The sequence below is a fragment of the Armigeres subalbatus genome, chromosome 2 (assembly GCF_024139115.2).
Source record: "Armigeres subalbatus isolate Guangzhou_Male chromosome 2, GZ_Asu_2, whole genome shotgun sequence".
NCBI classification, from domain to species: Eukaryota; Metazoa; Arthropoda; class Insecta; order Diptera; family Culicidae; genus Armigeres; species Armigeres subalbatus.
In genome coordinates this window covers 354,453,300-354,471,899 of record NC_085140.1, presented here as the reverse complement: position 1 = coordinate 354,471,899, position 18,600 = coordinate 354,453,300, and the positions used below count along the sequence as shown (strand labels likewise).

General features: G+C 39.9%; 1 protein-coding gene across 2 annotated transcripts in view; it reads right to left on the bottom strand.

Annotated features, from left to right (window-relative positions):
- The window catches only part of LOC134212936 (putative helicase MOV-10), a 30,301-nt gene extending 11,934 nt beyond the window's left edge, over window positions 1-18,367 (bottom strand). The window contains exons 1-6 of one of the 2 annotated variants that reach the window (XM_062691289.1): window positions 18,351-18,367; window positions 17,747-18,116; window positions 17,616-17,676; window positions 7,305-8,115; window positions 6,947-7,238; window positions 6,581-6,882 (exon numbers count right to left, since the gene is read on the bottom strand). In XM_062691289.1, the coding sequence (XP_062547273.1) occupies window positions 6,581-6,882; window positions 6,947-7,238; window positions 7,305-8,115; window positions 17,616-17,676; window positions 17,747-17,803 (1,523 nt within the window). In that variant the 5' untranslated portion in view covers window positions 17,804-18,116; window positions 18,351-18,367. Of the gene's footprint in view, window positions 1-6,580; window positions 6,883-6,946; window positions 7,239-7,304; window positions 8,116-17,615; window positions 17,677-17,746; window positions 18,176-18,350 lie in introns of those variants that run through there. The other variant, XM_062691288.1, reaches the window with a different exon arrangement.
- Window positions 18,368-18,600: the final 233 nt, after the last annotated feature.

The window sequence follows — 18,600 nt, the reverse complement described above, 5'->3', positions numbered from 1 at the left end:
GATTGCTTTTGAGCAAATGCTTTTTCGATGTCGTAGACAACCTTGTGTAGAAGAGTCACGGTGGACTTTCCAGATTGGAAAGCATGTTGATTAACATGAAGAGGCATGTTTGCCAAACAGTCATCACGAATGTGATGATCGATAATGCGTTCTAAGCATTTCAGAAGAAATGAGGTCAGACTGATGGGTCTAAAACTCTTTGCTTCTTCATACGAAGCACGTCCTCCTTTTGGGATAAACTTTACAGTGACAACCCGCCAGGATATGGGAATATACCCAGTAGCAAAACTGCATACTAAAAGTTTTTTCAAAACATGTTTGATATGCTCAAAACCCTTCTGAAGAAGAACGGGATAGATCCCATCTTCCCCTGGAGATTTGTAAGGAGCAAAACTATTAAGAGCCCATTGAATCGATTCAGTAGTTATGATTCTACGAGCCTGAGCCCAAGACCCATAACTACATGAAAAGACATCAGGAACATCCGAAGATGCAATATCTACACATCCAGGGAAGTGTGTATCAAATAAGTGCTCTAACGCTTCTTCGTCAGAAGAAGTGTAGTCGCTCATTTGGCTTGCGAATTTCGCCAACTTGGAAGTCCTTGGAACTCGGAAGAATTTTGTTCAATCGAGTGGCTTCACTCAAATTGGAAACATTTGCACAAAGGTTTTCCAGCCGAATCGTTCAGCAGATCGTAGAGCCTTCTTGTAAGCTTTGCGAGCCAACTTGAAAGAATCCGTCCCTGCTGAATGGCGTCTGTTCCAACTCCTTCTACACTGCTTCCTGAGCTTAGCCAAATCGGAATTCCACCACGGGGTTCCTCTTGAGGTTTTCACAGAACGCAAAGGGCAAGCTTCTTCAAAAGCTTCCACGATATGCAACGTTGTAGTACCAACGGCATCATCCAAGTCGGTAGGAGTTTCAATGGATGGTAAATATCCATGAAATTTTGTCGAGAGCGACTCTGTATAGAGATTCCAGTTGGTTGAACGGGGATTTCTAAAACGCAAGGTCTGCGAAGAAACATTCAACTGATCAAAATAGATGTAGCGATGGTCAGATATGGATTCCTCATCTGACACATGCCAATTCGTCAACTCGTGACTGATTCTATTGGAGCAGAGAGTTATGTCTAATACTTCTGCTCTGTTAGATACCATAAAGGTTGGGCGATTGCCTATGTTAAGTAAACCAAGTTCGGTACTACTTAAGTATTCCATCAAGCTGGAGCCTCTCAGATTGATATCCGAGCTACTCCAGATGATGTGATGAGTATTAGCATCACTACCGACAATTAGCGGAAGGCCTTTTGACGTGCAATAACTGACCACTTGTTTGAAAGCATCCGTAGGGGATGGTTCATCATGTGGTAAATAAACCGAACAATAGACGTATTTCCTGACGGGGGATCCGCCAGTTGCATCAATTGTGACAACACATACATCTCTGGTTGTTAGTTCAGAGATAAGTGTAGCAACGATAGCGTTGTTAACAAGTACACATGCACGCGGCATTGATCGAGAGTTTGCCATTTCATTACTGAAAGCAGCAAAAACCGGGTTCACTAGGTTACCTAGGTAAAAGCTACCCTTGCGAAAATAGGGTTCCTGCACCAAAGCCACTTGGGATTTGCCATTTTGCATAAGTCTACAAAGAATAATCGTTGCGCTGAAGATTGATTTGAGCTATCCTAACTGTAGCCATTGCGAATTACGATAATACACTCCACAACTTCAACATTTATGTGAACAGCAACGATGAAACCAAGTCGGTATCGTATCAAGAACGTCAAAGACGAAACACAGAGTACACTGTGAAAAACGCATAAAGCGAATCCATATAGGTGACAATTAGATAAAAACTAAATAAAACATACTCATAATCCCACCCTTATTTAACCTCAAGTTGAGATTGAATAAGAGTAGCCGATTATTCGGAGAAGCAATAAGTCAACTACGCCATAGCTCCGGTTGGCGCAATAAGGGCTAAATACTGTGAAGGGGGCCCTGGTGCTTCACAGGCTCTGTTTGCGGTTAGATTCTTATTAGACAGGGGGGTTAGGGGGAACCATTCATTCATAGGCACGGTAAGCATAAAGCCGCATCACACCAAGAATTAGGGGTCACCTGTATGGTGGACTTTTACCACTGGAACAGGCAATCCGTAGCGTTATTCTTAGCCAGACAACCGGCTGCCGACACCACACGGCTATCTAGGCTGTTCGTGGAGAGAAGTTGACATTGACTTTACGTCAACTCTCAATGTGGCCGAACAGCCGTTCAAAAACACTACCGTATACGTCGCAGGTGTTGGTGGTACCTATTTATTTTTACCGACTTGTATCGTTTGTTGCTGCCGCCCGAGAATGAGGAGAAATATAAGAAAAGGAAGCGAGTATTATGCAAAGGTAAACAAACAACGGTTTAGAAAAGAACGTTTAACTGGCTTTGCAGTGAAATTTAGAAAACTTTAAATTGAGTGAAGTAGTTAGATATTGTGTAGAGCGAGGTGTAGAGTAGATTCTGTTCCGGAACAAAGTAATGCTGTTTAAGTGCGTAAGGTAGAATTTATTAAAATATATTGATTGTATTTAAGGTTGCTACTGCTACAGATGGTACTTTGCCGGAAAGTATAAGATAATTGTCATTCGTTGCAAACCGTAAGTAAATATGATAGAACATGAATTGAGAAGAATTAATTAGAGTGAATTATATAGGAACGTGAATAATATAGGGAGAAAAGGACCGCAGTTTATGTGAAAAAAGAATCGCTGTACGGAAGCTGTTAATGTGTACAAGGGGAGAGTAGAACCAATCGTTGTGAGTAATTTTAATATGAAATTTAATTGCAGAAGAATAATAAAGAAAAATATTTAGTTTTAGCTGCTACCAAAAAAAAAGAGTACTGCTGATAAAACAGGTTCTTATCCGAACACAATGGTTATTCGACTTGTACGTAACCTTCCTCTATTCTGTTTTTGTTTAGCAATTTTAAAGACATAAGTGCTTTGACGCGGCGAACTATAGTGTCTAGGCCCTCTATATAAAAATACTATACTGGTTTTATACTGACAAATACTCACAATCACAAAATTATGGCATGTAAGTTTTAAGACAAAACTATAAACATGGGATAGTGTATAACTTGGTGTATAATCTTGCTAAAATTTATTTTGATAAGAAAGGAAGTTCAACTTTAATTGATTTAATTGATAGAGAGATGCTCTCCTAAAACAGAGAAACATTGAGAAGCAACTAAACGACATGTATAAGAACGAGGAGATGGAAGTATTGAAAATGAGTCGTTAAATAGGGAAAGCGAAGGGTAAGATATGAAATGAAGAATTATACCTAATTTAATCCTGAAATAGCACAGTTTAATAAAAGCTTGGAGCAACTGATATCCGAAAGTAGGGTATCCAACTTATGAAACCGGAACCAATCCGTGACTTCGTCGGGATACCTAGTAGAGGATTAACAAGAAATGTTTCTAAGGTCTTTCGTCTCTATGATGTCCACTATGATGACGGTTTCTTTCACTATGCTTTTTGACAGAATGGGCCATTTGGCCGAAAAAGTCATTTGGTCCAACGGGTAATACAACCAAATGTCAATGACTGAACTTCGTACTGAACGGGTAATATTGTCAGAAATGGCCATTTGTTTGGCGAAATGGTATTTTTGTCTATTGACCATTGAACAAAATTCCTTCAGGTCAAAAGACATCTAATCAGTTACCAATTAGCAAAACTAAACGTTTCACGGAAACTGTTATCAGGTCAAAACTGGTTTGACCAAAAATATAGTTTGGCCGAAAGCAATGGCTGTGGCAATGACAAAAGGAAAATTTGGGCAGACTTGTTAAAAGTTGTTTATCCTAACTATTTGGCTGAATATGCGGTTGGATGAAAAGCCATTTGACCGAATATAGAGAATTTGACCAAAAATGCCGTTTAGTAAAAAATGTCATTCTATAGAAAGAGTCATTTGGCCCAAAAATGTACTTTCTGCAACCTTCTTTGAAAAGTGTTGTTCGGCTGAATTGATAATTTTTCCAAAAAGACGTCTATCCGAATAAGTCATTTGAAAGACATTTCCTTTCGGCCAGATAGGTTGTTTTGCAGAAAGGACATTTTCGGGCCAAATTACCATTCCAACCAAACGGCATTTTCGGTCAAATGATCTATTCGGTTAAACGATTTTTTTTCGGTCAAATTACCAGTTCGGTTGAATGTCCATTTCTGCTTTGTGTCATTTTCGGTCAAACTACATTTATGGTCAAGCCATTTTTGACCTGATAACAGTTTCGGATAAACGTTCGATTCGGCTTAATGAGATTTGGTTAGATGACTTTTGGCTATCAACTTAAAAAGTAGAGAGATTACGAAATTTCGTTCAAGGGTCGTTTGACAATAAGCCTTTTCAACGTTAACGTCATTAGATATGGATGAATATTTTGGATTAAATTACCCGTTCAGTTATTGACACTTGGCCGTATAACCTGTTGGCCTAAACTATATTTTCGGACAAGTATTCCATTCTGCCAAACGACCATTTTGGCCAAACAGAACTTTTGGGCTGATGACCTATTCGGCCAAACGACATGTTAGGGCAAACGACTATTTGGGCCAAATTACCAGTTCGGTCGTCTGTCGCTTGCGGCCAATGGGATTTTCCAACAATTTCTTATGGACAACACACTAGTCGTTCGATAACTGCAACATGTTTTCGTTTCAGTTAGCGAATGGCGTTCGATAACTGCGACGCATTCTAGACGGCAAACAATTGTCAGACGACGTCAGAATAGAAGTGCACCTGATTGTTCAGCGCTATGCAGCTATCATCGACATTGACATCGTTTTGAAGCTCAGCTGTCCGATAACTGCAAACCTGATGTAACTATCGAAATGCTGTTAAAAGCATTGCAGTTAAATTACATTCAGTTATCAAACGTTTAATGTACAAAGAATTTCCCGAAGAAACTCAAAAATTTGGAACATTTTTTTGTGGAGACATTTTGAATAATTTTCCGCGGAAATGCTAAAGAAGTTTCCGTTAAACTTACGGACAATTTCTCGTGAACATTCCAGAGATTTTTTCTTGAAAACTCAAGAATTAACTGTTTTATTGGTGGCCATGCCAAGCTAGCCGTCTTTATTATTCTAGACTGAGAAAGCCAACGGCCAACTACCAATCGCACTCTCCTACAATTATCAAGAATTTTCTGTGAAAATTTCGACGAATACTCAACAGAAATTCAACAGGAACTTTTCGTAAATCTCGTAAATTTCTGAAGTTTTTCCTGTAGAAGTTAAGAACATTTTTTTTGTGAAAATTCTGAAGTTGCATGCACATTGCGACGATTTTCTGCTGAAATTCCAAACAATTTTATTTGGGAACTACAAAAACCTTCTCTTGGTAATTCCAAAGATTGCTCGAAAATATTTTCCAAATTTTGGAAAACCAATTTTTCTGGAGAAGTTCATTAAATTTTCTATGCGAAATTCAAAAGATTTTTCTTTTAATGTTTTGAAAATATCTCAAAAAAATCTTAGAAAAAATCGTCACGCCGATTCACGCCGCCGCCGCCAACTAAAATTTTGACAAACGCCGCCGCCGACGAATATCGGACCGGCGCACACCTTTAACTGAGATAACAACTATTGAAGTTTCAAAACTTCTATATGAAACTTTTATTATGATTTATGGAAGTACATAAGAAATGAACCCTATTCATTGGGCTAACTCAAAAGTGACAAAAAGTCAAATGGGACTGTTATGCGAGTGGGGGCAGTATTGTGCTCAAGCATTACAGCCAAAAAAGTATAGTATAATTGTCAAACCGATGTTGTTGATGCAACCAATCATACACTACAACAGCATATGCCAAGTTAAGCTCATTGAAGCCAAATATGTAATTTCAAAAAGCAAAATAATTTTAATGGTTACAGCGTTACTAGCGATTTAGTGCTTATGCTCTACTGGGAATACATTCGGAAAATGCTTCGGATTATTTTGAAATCCTTTGAGATATTTTAGGAATTCATTCAAAAATTTATTCAAGAAAGCACCTTAGAGAATTGTTCTGGATATTTTGAGAAAAAATCCTTTAGATGTTCCTTCGGAAATTCCTTTACAAATTTCAATGGAAATTTCAATAAATTCCTTCAGCAATTTATTTGGAAATTATTTCTAGAATTCTTATAGGTGATTATTTTCGGTATTTGTTCTAAGGAATTCCTCGAGTAACTTCTCCGGAATTTTTTTCGGTCATTTCTAGAGAGTTCCTCTTCTAAAAATTCCTTTGAACATTCGGAAATTCTCTTAAAATTTCCATACAAATTGATTTCGAAATTCCTTCGGCAATCTATTCATAAATTCATTGTGGAATCCTTCTGAGGAATTCTTTGATTTTTTTGAGAATAGTTCGAGAAGGTAAGTTTTCAAACATATGAGTCCTAATGACTTTTACTCAACCAATTTAAAATATATTATTTAAGATTTAGCTCAAATTTGTCATTCGTCTTGGTTTGTTGCAGGCATTTAGTAACGTGAACCTTGAAGTGTTTTAGACTAACCTGGTAAGCTGCTCTAGTGGACCTCCTGTAACTGCTGCGGGGAAGCAAATTCTTCTAATAAGGGTCGACCTCATAAGCTCCAGAGCACGCTTCTCCAACACAAATGTCGTTCGATTCAGGTAGAACATCACCTTTTTTACTTTATCTTTATCGACGAACTTCAGCATCCGAAATGTTATCTTCTCTTTGGAGATGTTATCTATGAAACCGTAGGTTTTTTCTGCGCGATGTTTCCCTTCCGACATGAAAACAACTTTTACTTCTTCGTTCAGAAGCGAGGGTTTCTGTTTGAACTGGTCAATCTACAACAAAGCGAATACGTCAACTAATAATGCAGAGTGCTTATTATATCGTGTTTTTACTTACCGAAATACTAAAAAATCTGGAATTATCTTTCGCAACGATGACGGGTTCCAAAATAGTATAGTTGAAATACTCCTGGAGCAAGTGTTGGGCCTCCAAGTAATTAAGCAAAGCCAGTTGTTCAGAGTACTTCTCCGCCGTGAGTGAATTAAGGTTTTCAGACTTCTTAATCAGCAATAGAAGTTCCCTCTCGTGATCCGTATATAAATCATTCACCTTGTAATTGGATTTGTAAAGCAAAACTACATATCGGGGAATGTCGTATGATGGTAGTTTCGCCATTTTTAACTCAGTTCTGAAATAAATTAAAACTAAGTTCAACAGCTCACCGAATGAAAAAAATCTTCACTGGAGTACATACTTTTTAACCCTAACTTTGGATTCCTTCTCTGTAAAGTGAAACTGTTCGACGATTTGACGCTTGGTAGCACTGTCCTCAATAATAGGAGTTGCTGTGATGAGGAGAGAATAGCTCCTTTCATTCACGAGCACCAAATCATCGAGCGTAACCTCTTCTTCGAACGAATAACCTGGAACCATCCGAAGCACCTGATCACCAGCAAATACCGGCATTAGTCGGACATTTCCATCGAAGATGTAAATCGAGTTCAAAAGCATGGTCACCGTGGCTACGTTCTTGGCAGTGATGGCGAACGTGGGAACTGCCATTGGGAGTTGTTTCAAGCTCAGCTCGAATATCTGACGATCGATTCGTCGATTGCGGGGATCAAAGCTTAGCAAATGATCCAACTTGAATCCGCTCCCATGATCCGTTGCTACATGGCTACGAAACATCCGCTCTGATCTGAACCGTTCTCGACAAATGACACAGTCTTTAGTTGGATCAATTGGTTTCAAGCTGCGTGGAAGCAGAATGATTGTGTCCACAGGTTTGGTTATCCATTGCCGATTAAACGTGGGGCGCTTCTTCGTTGATTGCGGGATATTATCGATTGCAAGCTCTTTGTCCTTTTTCGATTTTGTTTCGTTTGATGAAGTTTTGGTTTTGCTTTGCCTCAGCCGTGGATTAATAGACAAAGTTTTTTTCTCCGTAGAAATCATGTGTTTGGGATTATTATTAATTTTTGACAATGGAGCATCGCTGCTAGATTCCACGTTCTTTTTATTCTTTGAAATGGTATGCTTTGTCTTTCTCCCATTAGTTCGTGATTCTGAAAATAGTTGAAAAGCACAGGTTTTAATAAATAAGAGCATGATAAATGGAATTGCTGCAGATATTGAACACAAATTTCTCGATCATCCATTAGGGAAGCGAAAGAAGGTGTTCGCCTGAAAGGGAACCCAGACATGAAAAGCATGACACACTTTTATTATTTCTTTTGCTTTTAATGTGTTTTTATATAGGGAAGCATTGAAATTAGGCTTTGAGATAAATATTAGCTTCCCTAACACAAAAAAGCTTAAAAACTAAATGATTTAATAAGCTTATGTTGAACCAGAACAAAAGTAACTTGCAAATAGTGATTCCACTCCAGAGCTAAAAGTTTGAAGATTTTTGTTTCTTTTCTGGAATCAACATTTACAAACTAGTAAAGGGCACGCGCGTGATGACTCAAGAAATAATTTGATCAAAGTAGAATCCCCGTTTCTTCTCCTTTTTAATTCGACAGTATGCTTTTTAGTTTTTGTTGAATCTGGTTTTGGTTCGTGATTACAGATGTTGATTCTGCTGAATCATGTTTTCTTTGTTTCGCCACCTTTATGCAGTGTTGAAGACGATATGTTTGAGATTCTGCTTAACTGCACCGAACGCCTTAACGATTGGTCTGCGATACTTTGTTTGTATAAGATGCGTGAACGTTTTTTACTTCTCTACGCATTAGTAATAGGGTAAAACGTCCTATCGTTATGGTATGACCTAATGTTGAGCTAGTGTCCATCCTGGATATAATAGCATCAAAAACAATTGTGGTTCGACTAAAACGCTTTGAATCAACCTCTAGAACACCTTTTGTTTGAAAAAATTCAGTTCAAAATGATGAAAAATCATCATTTTTCATTAAAAAATGGCTTCCTTCGAGTCTATTATTGCGGTAGTGCTAAGGTCCTATTGTTGTGGTTGACGGCAGGTGCAGTCAACACAGTAGACAAATGACATGGGAGGAATTCGGATGACGATCGAGGAACTACAGAAAACTCGCGAGAATTACTTTCTACGAATACTTTATTTAAAGTAATAAAACTATCACGACGGCGACACGTTCTTCTGGTGGTTAGAAAACTTAACATTTTACGTTGTTCATTATTGTTTACGTTTTTACTGTCCGAGAATAGCTGGCACAAAACAATATACTTTACGTACAAAAGGTACGCACAAACAGGGATGTGTAACAGCGCAAGATACATAGAAAAAGAGGTACACATTGCACCGTTCCACACTCCCCCTCAATGTGCAATCTCAAACAAAACTCCTGGTGCTTTTGAGGACCCAGAAGCTTCGTCGTCAGCTGTTAAACATTCGGTCGAACAATGCTGAAGCATAATCTCCTATTTCGTACACAACTCCTGCACGAACCGCTCACGAGTATCACTGTGCTTGGAGCGTCTGCTGGTTATCTCTGTACACACAAACGCCAAGCACCCCTGGTTGTCTTCCATCACTATAGTCGGTTGCTCCTGTTTTTCACCAAAGCCGTGAAGCAGCTGTCGCAACCATAGCGCTTCTTGGCATGTTTCTCTAAGCGCGACGTACTCGGCCTCCATGGACGACAGTGTAACGGAAGATTGACGACGACTCGCCCACAAAATAGTACCGCCTCTGAACTGAAACACCATTCCAGATGTGGGGCGACGGCTTCCGACATCGGAGAACCCAATCAGCGGACGATCAACTGCTCCGTCCAGTTTCAGCTTATAGCACTTTGTTCGTTTCAGGAAACGCAGCACGCGCTTTGCTGCCGTCCAATCTACATCACAAGGCGAACTGAATCTTCTTCCCAAAATCGCAGCCGAAGCCGCAATGTCTGGCCTTGCTACGACAGCAAGATAGATATCCAGGATCCATTAAAGATTTAGCAGGTTTAGCGCCGCCCATTCCGTGCATTTTCAGCAATCTGTCACTCCGATTTAAAACATGTGATCCCGTGTGTCGTATTCCAGCCGAAAACGGCTGAATGGAATCCGCCGTTGAAGAGCGGTGCGACTGTTCGTTTTAAAATTCGACAACAAACTCCGGTGCAATCTTCGTCGTTGCTACTCAACCCGATGGCGCTACCAACACCATCTCACACTGCGGTGGCAGCAATGCGCTAGCATTGCCATACCCCGCCGCGCAACCTCTCCCAGCCCCTCACAAGCTACCGATTCATTGGCACACGCTTAAGCAAAGCTCGTCAGAAAATTCAATATGTTGCTCTCCATACTCTCAAATACTCAATCATGCACAGATTCTTTCACGATAGAGATCAGTATTAGCGCATATGCAAAATTGAGAATTCGAATCAAGTCTAATGTAAAACTTGCCACATTGTACGGTAAATTGGGGCACGCGAAATATGTGATTTCACGATTGGTATATTTGATTGCTTATGTTTAATGTACAATCCGCAATAGCAGAATCAATTCATAGTCTAGAATCACTTATACAAACTAAAATCATTAGCCGCTTGCTCTGAATGCTACACCGTGGTGAATTTCAAATTCATCACATGTTTTTCTACTCCATCTTCCAAAAACTGAAATCTGATGCAATATTTTTCGTACAGTACTAAAATTGAAATCGATTTTTCAGCATAACTAATCAAATGGTTTACCATTGTTTATGCGTTTTATAGTTCTATCAAATTCAAAATAACTGAAAAAAGAACGTGGTTTCCAAGATGGCCGATTTGTGGCTTTGTTGTATATTCGCCTTAAGGGTATATGTGCTTGTTTTAAATTTAGATCTGTTTTTTTTTACTTTTTATTTTGTTTTTTTTTTTGCTCCAGCTTTGGTTGCCTTCCGATACTGGAGATCCGCAAAATAGAGGTGACATTGCGCATCTCGATTCGAAGAAATTCTATACCAAACCGAGCATGTTTGGCATTACGGCTTTCGATTCGATCTCAAAAATTAATTATCGTTCGAGGAGATACAAGAATAGCGAGATGTTTTGGCATTATGGATACTCGATAGCACATCCAAGAACGACTCAAATCGAATTAAAAAAGCTGGTCACCTATTTTGCTTTCGAATGCTGTTCGAGAGTCAATTCTTGTTGAAAATTTATAACTATATTAGCTATTTTTTCTGTACGTGAAAAGAATGAATCATCAACATCAACACCATCAACACGTAAGTGAAGGATTCTGCTATCTGTTGATGGTGTTAGTTTGCGTGGGAGTGCTATCAGATTAGTCAAATCGACGTTTGAATCTTTGTTTACAAAACCAGATAAGTGGTTTTGAAAATTTGGTATTGGAATGTTTTATTATTGTATCTCGAATGAAAGAATGCCATTAGTATATGCCTTCTTTTAAAGTTTCAAGGCCATATGCTATTTCTTATTAGTTTTTTTTAATGGAATTCAAGTGTGGTGTAATACGAGTAAATCTCCAGTTACGTGGCATATTCGTTTTACTTTAGTTGATTTTAATAAATCATAAAAAATAAAAGATTAAGTGGGCCAAAAACAAATTATTTTGTTTATTATTAATAATATATAAAATACTGAAGTCGCAGTTTAAGTGGGGAATACGAAATGCGTAAATTCCAAATCTAACAAAATAACGTTAATCCAGAAAATTATGTAAAAAACTATTTCAAGCAAAGTAATTTTTCGTAATTTTTACGTATTTCTTGCCGATTTCGTAAAATCACGTAGATACATCTGGGGAAAATTCTCGTAAAGCTTAGCCTAGCTTAGCTTGATTGACTGTACCCATCGTAGTTGCTAGTCGTGATTGGCCACAAGGCCATTAAGAGCAGTGAGAGAGCGTGTTTCGACAACCTATGCGAAGGAGCCAACGCGGATCCGTGGGGTGACGCCTACCGGATAGTGATGGCCAAGACCAAAGGGAGCTCTTCACCCTCTGAACGGTCCCCGGATAGGTTGGCGAGGATTATCGAGGTACTATTCCCGTCTCGAGCCACAAGTCCCTGGCCTCCTGCACCAGAAGGCAATATGGGTGCAGCCGAAATGGTGGCTCCGGTGACGAACGAAGAGTTACTCGCGGTGGCCAAATCCCTGGTAACGAACAAAGCTCCAGGGCCTGATGGAGTTCCGAACAGCGTTCTCATGGCAGCAATCATAGCGAACCCGAACATGTTCAGGCTAGCTATGCAAAGATGCCTAGATGAGTGTAGTCAATTAGGATAAGGGGAGGAAAATTAGTTCCACACTCACTGCTACAAGAGACCTAGGAATCCTCTGCATCTCCATGAGCGCACTGGAAAGGAATAGTATGTTAGTTGGGAAGGAAATATATTGGAAATCGTCTTGGTAAGCGACTAATTATTTCATTTGACCGACGCCATATTCATAGTGATACTTACTTGATACTTGATGGGCTACAGCTTTCGATGAACCTACGCCGAATGGAGTATCCTTCTCCACTGGACTCGATCCTGGGCCAATCGCTTCCAGTCGTGAAGTGAACATTGAGCGCCCTCAAAGCCATCGTGTACGCGGCCTTCCACGAAGCCTGCGGCCTCTTCCTTCTACTAAATATTATTTTCGCTTGATGTTCTTCCGGCATACGAACAACGTGACCAGCCCACCGTAGTCTGCCGTGTTGAATAAGCTTAATAATATCCAGCCCTTTATACACCTGGTACAATTCGTGATTCATGCGGCGCCGCCAGATACCGTTCTCCTGTTTACCGCCGAGTATTGTCCGCAGCACCTTACGCTCAAACACTCCGAAAGCTCTCCGATCAGCCTCCTTTAACGTCCATGTCTCATGGCTGTATAAAGCCACCGGAAGAATCAGAGTAGTATACAGCGCGAGTTTTGTTTTCGTTTGCAGACTACGGGACTTAAGCTGGTTACGAAGTCCGTAATAAGCCCTATTGGCAGCTGCAATACGCCTTTTCTTCTCGCGGGTAACATCATTATCGCACGTCACTAATGTTCCAAGATACACAAATTCTTCTACCACTTCAAACTTTTCACCATCCAGCACCATTTCGCTACCACCACCACTAATGAACCCACGTTGATTGCCAGCGACCATGTTCTTCGTTTTGCTGGTATTGATCGTGAGTCCAATCCTCGCTGTCTCCCTCTTAAAAGACACAAAAGCCTCTTCAATGATACGGCGATCAATCCCGATAATATCGATATCGTCCGCAAATCCCAGGAGCATATGCGATTTTGTGATAATGGTACCCCTTCTTTGCACACCAGCTCTCCTAATCGCTCCCTCGAGCGCTATATTGAACAGTAGATTCGAGAGTGCATCACCCTGCTTTAATCCATCTAAGGTAACAAATGACGTCGATATTCCATCCGCAACCCTTACACTTGATTTCGATCCGTCCAACGTTATGCGAATCAGCCGTATCAGTTTCGCCGGAAAACCATGTTCAAGCATAATTTGCAATAATTCATTCCGTTTCACTGAATCGTACGCCGCCTTGAAATCAATAAACAGATGATGTGTCTGCAAGTTGTACTCCCGGAATTCATCAAGGATTTGTCTCAGGCTAAACATTTGATCCGTCGTTGATCGGCCCTCACGAAAACCTGCTTGGTATTCGCCGACGAAGGACTCTTCAAGTGGTCGCAATCTGTTGAACAGAATACGGGACATAATTGTGTACGCCGAATTAAGGAGGGTTATTCCTCGGTAGATGGCGCACTCCAGTCTGTGCCCTTTCTTTGAGAGAGGGCAATTGAGGCCGTCCAATCAGCTAGCAGGCAATTCTTCGCCTTCCCATGTTTTCGACATAATATGGTGCAGAACTTCATAAAGCTGCTCACTGCCATGTTTGAGAAGTTCAATCGGGAGCTGGTCCTTCCCCGCAACCTCATTGTTTTTCAGCTCTTTAATAGGTTTTTAACCTCTCTAGTGTATGCGACTCCACAGCTTCTCCATCGTCGCTAATATTTATTCTACTCACCGATGCACCGTCACTTCCACTATTCAAAAAAGTCTCGAAGTGTTGCTTACACCTGGCAGCCACTTCGGTTTTATCTGTCAGCAAATTCCCTTGTTGGTCGTTGCACATGAAGGGAGATGGCGTTGTCTTCTCCATTTTTTCCTGCGCCTCGCTAATCACTTGTTCTTCATATTCTTTTTTCTTCCTGCGGTGGGTTCGTCTTTCGGCTGCTCTTGCTTCCTTGTACCGATCTCTATTCGAACAGGTACCCAACACCAACATCCGGCTTCTGGCAACGTTCTTCTCGTCTGTCACTCTCTGACACTCCACATCGAACCAACCCGTCCTGGGTCGCCTCTGTGCAGTGCCTACCACTTCTCGTGCTGTTGTGCTCACCGCTCCATGGATCGACTCCCATAGATCGTTGATGTTGTCGCTAACGTTGATTGCACTTATCCGTTCGTCGAGCTTCTGGCGGTACTCAGCCGATACTCCTTCCGCCGACAATCACTGGATATTGTAACAACGCGTGTCTTACGTATTTTCCCGAAGACTGATTCGATATCTTAACTACTTCGCGACGACTAAAACACGCACTGCACAACGCTTGCTCGCTACTCCGAAAAACACGCACTGAACTGATTAACTTTATTACCGGCCGCACAATGCAGAACACAATATTTCGGCAGATCGCGCGATCGTTCTGCTGTCCGAAACAACAGAGAACACGCACTGAACTCATCTGGGGAAAATTCGCGTAAAGGGGTGTAAATCGACCGCAGTGCACTTAAGTAAAACACATTAAAGAAACATCAAGACAATTTACGATTGAGCCTAGTATTAGCTTATTTTTTGCCTTTCTCGTACAACAAAGTTGTACCGAAAGGCTATCATTTCACTCCAAAATCGAACTTTTTATAGAAGGCTCGGAGACCCATGATGTTATATACCAATCGACTCAGCTCGTCGAACTGAACAAATGTCTGTCTGTCCGTGTGTATGTGTGTGTGTGTGCACACGAAAATCGAAAAACATTAGCCACTTTTTCATATAGTAATTCTTAACCGATTTTCTCGCAACAAGTTGCATTCGACAGGGAACAAAGCCTTGTTGATCACTATTGAGCTTGATAACGGGCGACCATCGCGTTAAAAAGTTATTAGGAAAATGGAATTGAACTATATGAACGCCATATGAACCGGTGCCAGCGAAAATGGTACATGTCACATTGAGTAAATTTTACAGGAGACGCATTTTTCCAAAAACATCGAAAATAAAATTCAAATTAGCAATTTTCTGCATCTCAACTGTAACAACGTGTTATGACTGATGTGCATAAAGGTAGTAATGAGAAATATGCGAAGTTTCTTGACAAATTTCAAGTTTGATGGAACAAAATTCACATGTACCACTATTAATGGGAACAAAATGCAACAGAAACCGAAAATCGTTGCCAATAAAAGTGGTACATGTACATTAATAAAATTATTATAAACGGCAATAAACCATCTTGAAATTCAAAATAGGGTTAAAATCTGTGGCGAAAACATCCATGTTGTCAAATTTTCTTTTCAGTGAGCTGATTTTAGTGAGTAGAACTGCACATGTACCATTTTTCCTGGCAACGAAATTGCCATTGTGATATATACCAGAAATTAAAAAGTGCATATCTCCAGATTTAGTTGTCAAAAATCACTTTTTCGTTATTCCCTTACTAGACTTTTGCTCACAGAAGCAATTGGTGTAAAAAACTCAAAATCGACAAATATGGTTTATGTACCACTTTCGCTGGCACCGGTTCATATAAGGTTGGTGTCTTGGCTAAATGCGAGAAAGGCAGTATCACCACACGGTGAATTAAGTTGGGTTTTTATTTTAAAAATAAACGTTGGTCGGTTCAACAAACAACTTAAAAATTAAATTTATATTTTTGTCGTAGCAGTATCTCAATTGAAAAGATGTTAGCAAAAAATGTAAAAAATCGGTCGCAATTGCTCAATAAAAATCATTGCTTTTTCAGCCCTTGAACATGATTTTTCTTGATCATCAATTAATTACCAATCCATGCGCTGAAGGATGTCTTTCGAACAGGCAGTATTCTTCACGAAGATAAAATTGGGGAAGGGTCGTTTGGCCGAATGCCACTAAGTCGCACAAACCATTTGGCCGAATAAGTCATTTGAAAAGTGAGAAATGAGGTGCGAAAAGTAGGACGTCTCACTTCTCATTACTTATTTCCCACTTCTCATTGTGGAAAGTGAGTAGTGCGAAGTGTGAAGTGACCCGGCTCAATGCTCACTACTCATTTCTCACTTCTCATTGTAAAAAGTTAGAAGCGCGAAGTGAGTAGTGAGATGTTTCAGGACAGTGCGAAGTGGGAAGTGAGTCTATTGAGATGTCTTACTTCTCACTTCCCATTTTTTACTTTTCACGGTAAGTGAAAAGTGAGTTGTGAGGTGTCTCACTTCTTACTCCGCACTACTCACTACAAATGACCTATTCATCACTCGGCTATACGACCTTTTCGGCCAAATGGTACGTTCGGCACCATTCGAAATCTTGTACTGCGAATGGATGGGGACGAACCAAATACATAATGCCACCGTTTTTGTGAATTGAGAGCGAAAACGTGCAAATCGAGAGATTCGATTCGAGATGCGCAACGGCACCCCAGATTTTAAAGATACTCTTTCGAAATCAAATCTGATGATTGTTATTTTCGAGAACAAATTCGACACTGTTGTTTCATAGGGGCGAATGTCGCAAACGTAAACAACGCCTTTTCCTCCAAATTCCTCAACAACTAGGACCGCTCCCAGCTAACAACCACTTGGAACTGGTGGTGCTCCGCGCTCCGTCTTTAAACTTCCTGAAATCGGCAGAAGAAGTCAATGTTTACGTTTGCGACTTTTGCCATTATGAAACAACAATGTCGAAATACGAAACTCCAAGAATAATTTATTTTTTCATGAACAAATTACATATTAATCCCTTTTTCATTTGCATTGATTTTGAAGGATATTTCGATTTTGTATTTAGCAGATCCGACGAAGTACGTCTCGCCTAAAATTGATTAATTCACCATAGAAACATTTCTTGTCTTCAAAAATCTCCACATGCAAATTTGGTTCCATTTGCTTAATTATTTCTTGAGTTATGCAGATTTTTTTTTGTATGGGAGCCCCCCTTGCATAGGGGGACGGATCTCGATCAACCTAAACAACCTTCCCCAGCCCCACAAACCTCTGCTTACAAATTTTCACGCTGATCGGTTTACTAGTTTCCGAGTCTATAAAGGTCATACATAGATTGAGGGATCATTACAATATTGAAGTTTTTGAAAATAGAAGGTTTTACAATTTGCCATGTGTACCGTAAACTTTTTAAACAATTTATTATATTGTACAACTCTCCTATGAAAAATATGATGCATTCTAGTTATCAGTGTTTTGCCGTTGAACATTGCTGCAGATATTAATCATCGATAAGACAAATTTTACGCTTTGGCTTATATATTGCAACAGCACACACTGAATTATTATCAGCAACTCTGAACAACAGTTCTGAGAACACTAATCTGTTTATCCTTTCACTAAAAATACCAATGGTCAGATTCAAATAAATAGTTACCTGGTTTATTGTGTTTACATTTCTCGAATGCCTTTGTCCTTGAATTTTCTTGAAGTGCCATCTATATTGAAAGAAGCATTAAGAAAAATTGAATCAAATTGCATCACATTGACTTCCAACACAAGTCTCACATTTTGCATCCATTGAATAAGGCTTTCCATGTGACATGTTTCGTCTAGTCGATCCATGCTGGCTGTTAATTCAAACAATCTCTCGGGGCGTACAAGAACTATTTCTTATTTTCTTCACTCAGATGCAGCTGCCCAACGTCTAGTCACAACACTCACTGAAAACAACTGATCGCCGATCAATGGACTTGCTTCAGTCAGAGCTCGACGTGTATGTTTCTCACTGATGTCAGCGTTTCGTGCCGATATAGTTTTGTTTGAATAAACATTCGTCCACTACAATCGATCTTCCACACAGTAGAGGGCCTTACAGTTGATTATTTCGACGAATGTATTTCATAACAGTAATTATTAAGCTGCCTGGAACGAAAAGCTAAACAACGAAACTTGTAGGTAGAACGGATGGACTGCTCCAATGCAGATTGCGATGTGAATCCCCTTGCCGAAAGCCACAGGCAAACGGACGTTAACAAAATCCGCCTGTAGGAGGTAGAAACATTCGGTTTTGTATTCACAATGAATCTCCCTACAGATGAACTTTTCACGCTTAAGTGCTCATCTGCAAAAATCATACCGCAAAAAAATTCAAAATTATCACATTGCATACCTCAGAGGTAGAAGTTTTTCACACGATAGCTCTGTTTGGCTTTCCCCACAGATGAATCAGCTGCTTGAAACTGCACACAGTGTCCAGATTCCGCGCTACATGTATTGGCAATGATTGAGTATTTTCGAACAAAGGAATAATTTGATACATTCACAGCACCTGTGCCAAGTAGTCGAATAGAATATTTTTATGTGAACTATTATTCTACCTATTATTCATTTTTATAATTTGACCAAATATAATCAGTAAT